The 8,454-nt window shown below is 49.6% G+C and overlaps 1 protein-coding gene across 1 annotated transcript in view; it reads right to left on the bottom strand.

The window, feature by feature from the left end:
* Ppm1l (protein phosphatase, Mg2+/Mn2+ dependent 1L) overlaps positions 1–7,544 on the bottom strand; it is a 205,656-nt gene extending 198,112 nt beyond the window's left edge. Inside the window, exon 1 of the mRNA XM_057756871.1 lies at positions 6,472–7,544. Coding sequence (XP_057612854.1) covers positions 6,472–6,870 — 399 coding nt within the window. The 5' untranslated portion in view covers positions 6,871–7,544. The remainder of the gene's footprint in view (positions 1–6,471) is intronic.
* Between the last annotated feature and the right edge of the window lie 910 nt (positions 7,545–8,454).

Genomic DNA, 8,454 nt, shown 5'->3' on the forward strand with positions numbered 1-8,454 from the left:
AAGTCATCTTTATTTTCTCTTAGGCCCTACAGCATGTCTCCTCTGTAAATCCCCGGGTCTCCTGTACACCACAGTGTGAGGGCTAAGCATTTACTAACCTCAGCTGTAACGTCTGAAGAGCAGATCACTGACTGTGCCATGTGTAATTTATCTAGTTAGAGCTATATCTTATTTCAGAGAGAGCCAATGAATCTCACATAGGTACATACAATACCACGAGATAATAAAGTGACATATATAAAGGGAGAAGGAGAAAAATGGGACAAAGGGAAATTGAATGTAGAAAAGATAAGCTATCCTGGGAGTGAGGTTAGCATGCCAAATGAACGTATTCGATAAAGGTCCACACTTTTCCTAGAGGACAGAGCTTTGGCTCAGCTCTTCCAGCAGCAAAAGATACAGGATGACTAGCTTACATGATTCAGTACCCTTAAGATGTAAACAAGAAGGTAGCGGGGTCTTTACAGAAAGAGCGTTATGTAATGCTCCAAAATCCTCAATAACATCCTTGTGGCTGATCTGTCACGGCTTTGGAAGACATTCCTCATAGCAACCAAGTGACAGCACACAAGTAGATGAGTACACGCGCTGGAGAAGAAGTGCACACGCTGGAGAAGATGTGCACATGCTGGAGAAGTGCACATGTTGGAGAAGAAGTGCACACACTGGAGAAGAAATACACATGCTGGAGAAGGAGTGCACACGCTGGAGAAGGAGTGCACATGCTGGAGAAGAAGTGCACACGCTAAAGAAGTGTACATGCTGGAAAAGACGTGCACACGCTAGAGAAGAAGTGTATACACTGGAGAAGCGCACACACTAGAAAAGTGCACACACTGGAGAAGAAGTGCACACGCTGGAGAAGTGCACACTCTGGAGGAGTGCACATGCTGGAGAAGTGCACACTCTGGAGAAGTGCACACTCTGGAGGAGTGCACACTCTGGAGGAGTGCACATGCTGGAGAAGCTGTGCACACACTGGAGAAGGAGAGCACACGCTGGAGAAGTGCACACTCTGGAGGAGTGCACATGCTGGAGAAGCTGTGCACACGCTGGAGAAGGAGTGCACACGCTGGAGAAGTGCACACTCTGGAGGAGTGCACATGCTGGAAAATACTAGCAGCTGTTCCAAGAACAGACTCAGGTACAAAGCTTCTTGTGGGTCTAGACTCTATTCTGACTAAAAAACCTAAAATACAGAGGCTGAATACACCACTTGACTTTGAAAATAAACCAAGTTTGATGTCGATGTCTGTGATATGTCTATAGTTTTGTGACATTCTCAGAGGAAAGGCTGACTCAAAACAAGTATTACTGATGAAAATTAAGACCTGGGTGCCTGGATCCTGCAGGCAAGCCTACGTGGTTTCTCAGCTGAGCCTTGATCCTGCAGACAAGCCTACATGGTCTCTCATCTGATCCTGAATCCCGCAGGCGAGCCTACATGATTTCTCAACTGAGCCTGAATCCTGCAGGTGAGCCTACATGGTCTCTCATCTGAGCCTGGATACTGCAGACAAGCCTACACGGTCTCTCATCTGAGCCTGGATCCTGCAGACAAGCCTACAAGGTCTCTCATCTGAGCCTGGATCCTTCAGGTGATCCTGTTCTGTCCCTAGCCTTGAAAGGGGCTGAGCAGAGTGGGCACCTGATGTTTGTCGTCCCCTCAGCGGGAAACTGGATGATGTGGGCTTTGTACATCTGGACGTGGGTTGCTGTGGGTCTCATTTCTCAGGAAGGGGTGGGGTGTTTGTCAGGAGACAGCCCTGCTGACTACATGGTTTCTCAGCTGAGCCTGGATCCTACAGACAAGCCTATATGGTCTCTCATCTGAGCCTAGATCCTGCAGACAAGCCTACACGGTCTTTTATCTGAGCCTGGATCCTGCAGGGGAGCCTACATGGATTCTCATCTGAGCCTGGATCCTGCACACAAGCCTATATGGTCTCTCATCTGAGCTTGAATCCTAAAGACAAGCCTATATGATTTCTCAGCTGAGCCTGGATCCTGCAGACAAGCCTACACAGTCTCTTATCAGAGCCTGGATCCTGCAGGCGAGCCTACATGGTTTCTTAGCTGAGCCTCAAGACTGGAACACTTGAGGTACGCTCTTGTCTGATAGAAATTCGAACGTTCTCAAGCTATGTGTCAAGATATATGTGACCTTTAATACAGGAATGTAGAAAACAATCTAATCACCTAGACAGATTTTGGCTAAAATTGCAAAGGATTGGTGGGTTTTCTTCTATACAGTACTTTAAAAACAACAACAACAAAAAGACAAGATGCCTTTTGCCTGTGGGTAAAATTATAGGTAAACGCACTACCAATAATTTTCCTAGATGATATATTTTGATTTTTATTTGTTAGGTTGGTTTGGTTTTCTGTTTGTTTGTTTGTTTGTTTGTTTGGAGACAGGGTCTCACTACTTAGCAACTCACTGTGTAGATCACATGGCCTTGAACTCACAGAAATTCACCTGCCTCTGCCTCCCACGTGGTTGGCACTAAAGGTTTGGGCCACCATGCTCAGTCCCTAGCTGATGTTTTTAAAGTTTAAAACTAGCAACCTTTCTCTCTCTACTGACACAATCTGAGCTTCACTTGTAACCTTTGGTTGTTTTTTATTATTATTATTTATTTATTTTTATTCTTTTTTTAATTAAAATTTCCACCTGCTCCCCGTTTCCCATTTCCCTCCCCCTCCTCCCACATATTGCCCCCTCCCCCCACTCCCTCACCTTATCCCCACTCCTCTTCTCCTCCCCCCACTCCATTCCCCCTCCCTCTCCACACTGAAGATGGTTGTTTTGATAGTATGTTACACAAGAAAACCACGGCCATAGCTGCAGATACATTCACAAGCAGTCAACCATCTGTCCATACTGTGGTGGATAGAATGTTTCAAAGGTCTAAGAGACTAAATCTAAGAGCCTGGTCCATTGGATCATAGAGATGAAGCTCTTTTAGACCTTGAACATCTAAATGAAGTCCTAGCCATCCAGTCTAGTCTTCAACACAAGGGCAGAGATGCATTTGTGCAAGAAAACAAACAAACAAACAAAAACCTTGCTGAAACTCAACTCATAGGAGGTTGAAGTACTAATCAGACTCCCAATTTATTAATTGATCAAAGGGAATATTCCTTTCTAGTAATCAGAAAACACGAGCCTGATTCCAGAGTGCTACTTTCTCAATGTTCGTAGAATCCTTAAATAATAATCAAAAGTTTATTAAATATTAGAAAGAGGACACAGAGAATGTGAGAAATGCCTACTAAATTAGTTATGGGTGCCCAACGAAAGCTATGACTCGCACAGGCAAACCATCTCTCCCTTGGTTACCACTGCCTCACCATGGCAGACTTCCAGCTGCTTCTCTCCATTGAGTACGTCCAGCTAAGACACAGTACAGCTGAAGAGGATTCACCTTACATGCATTACTGTCCCCCATTTCTTTTTGGATAAAATACTCCTAGAAAAAGCTGCTTAAGCAATTGGCCCATGGTCACGGCTGCTACTAAGTCACGAAGATTCTAAGTCAAAGCACACAGGGCATAGTGGCTCAGGCCTATACACTCAGCACCGGGAGGTTAAAGAAGGAATGGTTAAAAGATTGCTCTTGTGTCCCCACAACACCATACTTTCACGTTTGGTCTAAGAGTCTATCTCTCTTATTAGTCTGAAATTCCTGGGGAACAGAAGAGGTGGTCAGTCATCCCGAGAATTCTACAAATAAACATGCAATTTTTGTTTTATTTGTCAAGTAAAAAGACCAACAAACCAAAAGTCTCAAACTAGCCATAGAGCGTTAAGAAGAAGGTCACAACGTCTCCGGCCATCAGCACCTCATCTAAAAAACAGGATGAAATCAACATATATGGATGAGATATACAAGGACATGTATATGTCTCTTCTGAATCTCAACAGTACTTTAATGGCTTGTCTTATCAGTATGAATTATCACAAATAAGGTTTAACTTATTTACCGTCTGTGCTGTGTGCGTTGTGTGTGCTTGTGTGCATGTGTATACACACAACTCAAAGCTCAGGAAAGGCTCCTTTTCTGAACGGATGTAACAAACATCCAAAAAGTCAAACAGTGGCACCCTCCTCTGGTGAATGTTAAAGGAGCCAAGAACACAAACAACAAGAACTAGATGGTGGGGTCTTTTTCAAATGAAGACCAAGAGAATAAACAAGACAAGAGAGAAGTCACCCAGTAGTATCTGTTTATTATCTCAATCCTAATAGCAACCTAATAACGCATTTATAGCACTTCCTATTTTACCTTTTTAGGATAAAACAAAGTCAAAGAGAACTGACTGCATGTGATAACAGGGCCTAAAACAACTGCTGTTTCCGTGAGGAATGGTATCGTCAGCTATTTTACAGACAGTAAGCATTTTAACAGAAGGAGCAATAACAAACATTTCAGTTTGGCTAATAGTGGTCATCTTCTCAGTTAAAACTTTCTTGAAAGGCCAGGCGGTGGTGGCGCACGCCTTTAATCCCAGCACTCGGGAGGCAGAGGCAGGCGGATCTCTGTGAGTTCGAGGCCAGCCTGGTCTACAAGAGCTAGTTCCGGGACAGGCACCCAAGCTGCAGAGAAACCCTGTCTCAAAAAAAAAGAAAAAAAAAACAAAAAAAACAACTTTCTTGAAATGCAATGAAAGCTGCGTACATGTAGAATGCTGAGTTAAAGGAAGCCTCCAGCACACCCTTTTTTGGGTGGTGTATCTACCCCAGGCACTGCTAGAAAGTTCTCAACTGAAACTTCCGGCTCTGCAGCTCCCACATCTTCAAAGATTCTAACCATCCAATCACCAGCGTGAGCCCAAACCATGCTAATATGTCCCATCTAGACAACCACAGGCCAGTGTTCTACAGCTCGGATATTCCACCAAAACTTCTAGAGCTGTGCTTTCCAAACCCAGAGTCAGATTACCAGCAATGTCTTACTATAGATAGATAATAAATATAAGTTTATTAAATTATTGACAGGGGAGAAAATCATAGTTTCCTTCACCCGCACTGAGTTCGGGCACATGAAATGGCATTATGACTCAGTCATTACACTGACACCCTTGGGACTCAGGTATCTTTTTGCACAGTATGCAGCATCTCCTATCTCAATTAGCATCCTGTCTTTCAACTACTCTGTGGTCAAGGGGAGGAGCACTCCAAACCACCCGGAGATTTCAGAAGTATAATGAACGAGGAACTTTCATTCTGAAGGACCCATTATAAACAGGCAGAGGGGATGGAAAAAAATGCTTAAAGTCTAATTCCAGTCTATCATCTAAGCTTTGCAACTGTTTGGCATTATCGGCAAAGTTGGCAGGTAGGCACCATACCTGGGCAAGATACGCAAATGACGAGTGGAGAATGAAGATAAAATAACCAATCAAAAGCTTCCTCGGTGTTTACCAAAACAAACAAAAACAAAACACCACTGGACCAAAGAACACGCCAACACCCGAGGACAAGCCCCACAGTTCCCAGAGGAGGAAAATGGGTAAGAGTGTGGTGGAGAAGAAGAGGCAGAGAAGGAATAGGTGATAACGAATGCTGCCAAGAAGGAGGTGGGGGAGTGTGATGCAATCAAACAGTTACAAGTGTCCAACCGAGACAGATGTCAGGACTCCGGCGCTTAGCTCTGCAGCCACATTTTAACACTCAGAGCGTCTGGGCACAGGCCCAAGGGCAGGACCTCCAGGAAACCTGAGATTCCACACTCCCCACTGTCAGAAATTTGCGAGAAAGACCTAAAGCAGGCTTTAGCCCATTTCCTGCTCCCATATTAAACCCCTAACAAAGAGCTATAGAAGAAAAGAGACATCGGTCTCCCCAAGCTGGTCACTGCACAGAGGTCAAGCGTGGCCACTGCCTGCTCTGCGCACAGCCACCTCTCCAAGAGCCAGGCAGCCAAAACCCACCACCGGGGAGGCATCTCTGTCCCCTGTCCCATTACACTAGCAAAGTTGACAGACTTGGGAAGAAGCGCAGCGTTGTCGCTGGGGGTCTTTCCCTAGAGCGAAGGAAATGAGAGAAGTCACAGCTTCCTTCACCTTCACTGAGTCTATCCAGCAGACGCAGGCTTCTTCCCTTTAGGGGTGCACTGAAGGCACCACCGTCTTCCTTGGCAGCTAATTCGCCTCAAAGCCTAGAATCAGGACATTGAGGCCCGAGGACAAACAAAGTTCACTAGATATACTATTAGTTCTCCCCGGAAAACTAGCATTTACTGGCATCTGACCTTGGTAAGTTTGTGTTAAAACGGCACGAAATATCCAGTGTATGTCTCGGCTACACTGAACGCTCGGACCCCAAGATCTCTTTAGAGGGGTCTTGGCAACTTAAATCACATCTGTCATCCCAGGTCATCACCACGCCCCTCTCACCCAGATCCGACACCGCCACGCACGCGACGCCCGGTTATTTACACGCGCACGGACCCAGAGAACTCCTACCTCGCCGCCGTGCCCATCGAAGATCCCGAAGATGGACGGGTGCGTCTTGTTGGCCAAATCGGTGAGAACTTCGAAGCGATCTTCCATATGGTCTCTCCGGCCCTGGATGGAGTACACCGCCACATTATGGCTCTTGAACTCCCAGGTCTTGGAAAACTCGGCCTCCAGCACATCAAGTCCTCCAAGGCGATCGTTCTGCATAATCTCGGCCACCTTGCCCTTCACCATCTTCACCGCGTCCCGGCTGGACTTGACGATGGTCTTCACTTCGTCGGTGTGGAAGAAGTAGCTCCACAGAGCCAAGCTGATGCACAGCAGAAAAAGCGTCTCGGGTCTCAGCAAGAAGTAGCGCATGATGCGACCCAGCAGAGACAGCAAAGTCATTGTATCCTCTATCATTTATTATCCCTAGAGCCCCAACCAGCAGCAGCGACGCGCGCCCCGCAGCTCGCGGAGTCCGAGCTCTGCGGGCAAAGCCCGCAGGGACCGAGGCGAAGAGGCAGCCCGGGCCGGGAGGATGAACCCACGACGGGTCGGAACAGGCGCCCAGAGCGATGGCAGTTTCCCTTTTGTCTAGGCAGCCCCGAGGCCCGTGCCCGCCGCCCGCGCCGCCTTCCTTCCCCGCGCTCTTTGTGAGACCGCAGCGACGGCGGCGGCGGCGGCGGCCGCCGCGGGTGCCCTGGGTGGGCGACGGGAATCAAGTTAAAGTTGCGCCGAGCCGGTCCGCAACGGTGAACAGGATTTCGGGGAGCCGACGCCCGCGCGGTCCTTTTGGGGGTCCCCCTCGCGATTCCCGGGAGCAATCTGCAGGTGAGGAAGCGCAGGGCGCAAGAGCCCGGCGGCGGGCGAGGGTTGCACGTCCCCTCGATCGCCGGTGCCGGCGAGCGTGGCGACAGCGGAGCGCTGCGATTTCGTCACACACCCCGGGGGAGCCCGAGACAATAAAAGTTTTGCGGGCGCCTGGGCAAAGGCAGGGAGACAGCGATCCGGGAAACGCAGCACGATGGGTGCGGAGCCACCGGCAGGCTCTGCCTGCCTTTCCCAGGCACCTCGCGGCTCGGCTCGGCTCGGCTCTGCTCGGCAGCGCCCGGCTCCGCTCGCCCCGCCCCGCACGCGTTGGCCCCGCCCCGCCCCTGGAGTGGAGCTTCTAGACCGCGTCGCGCTCTCACCCGACTGGGGGCCCTGAGGAGCTCGCTGTGGCGGACGCGCGTGGGCACCAGGCAGGTCGAGGCGAACCGCGGGGGGGGGGGGTGCGCGTCCAGCCGCCCAGCTCCAGCGGGTCGTCGGTTCTGCTTTGGGGGCCGGCTCCCGGGGACGGTGTGATAGGGAAGAGACTGCACTGAACGCTGGTTTCTCGGGCGACGCGGCTGCTAGCTGAGGAGCCGGGAGCTGCACGTGAACGGTTCCCCCTGCGGCACGCTGCACAGTGGTGCCGTCCACGCCTACCCTTTCCTAAGGCTAGCAAGATGGGACACATTTCCCCCGACTTGAGAATCGAAACTGAGTGATTAGTTTGGCCACAAGAGGCTACCGCCAACGAGGCCCTCTCGAATCTCCCCACAGGCGGGACGCGGTCCGGGGCCCCAGCAGTTTTGTCCCTCGGACAGCAAAATCGGGGACCTCAGAGCCGGAGATCGGGTTTGTATGGCAACCTCGGGAGGTCCAGGAAAGGCTGGCCTCTAAAGATTGGGACTGTCCTGGTCGCCACGGAGTGTCCTCCGCGAGCGACTCTCCCTGCGGTTCAGGTTGGCAGTCTTCTGGAGCCTCCGAAATGACAGCTACCTCCTCAGTCCTCGCAGGAGTTGAGGGCAAGAGTATAAACAAAGGTGGACCTCGGCAGGATTATTTGAAATGTGGTCAAGGGCTGGTCGCCTGAAAAAAAAATGAACAAGTGACCTTTAAAGGAAAAATTCCACTCTCTCTACCCCTGTCCACGAAGAACGGTGCTGATCCACTGGACTGGCGTTCAGGCCTCCAGATACC

Source organism: Chionomys nivalis, chromosome 24 (assembly GCF_950005125.1).
Source record: "Chionomys nivalis chromosome 24, mChiNiv1.1, whole genome shotgun sequence".
Classification (NCBI taxonomy): domain Eukaryota; kingdom Metazoa; phylum Chordata; class Mammalia; order Rodentia; family Cricetidae; genus Chionomys; species Chionomys nivalis.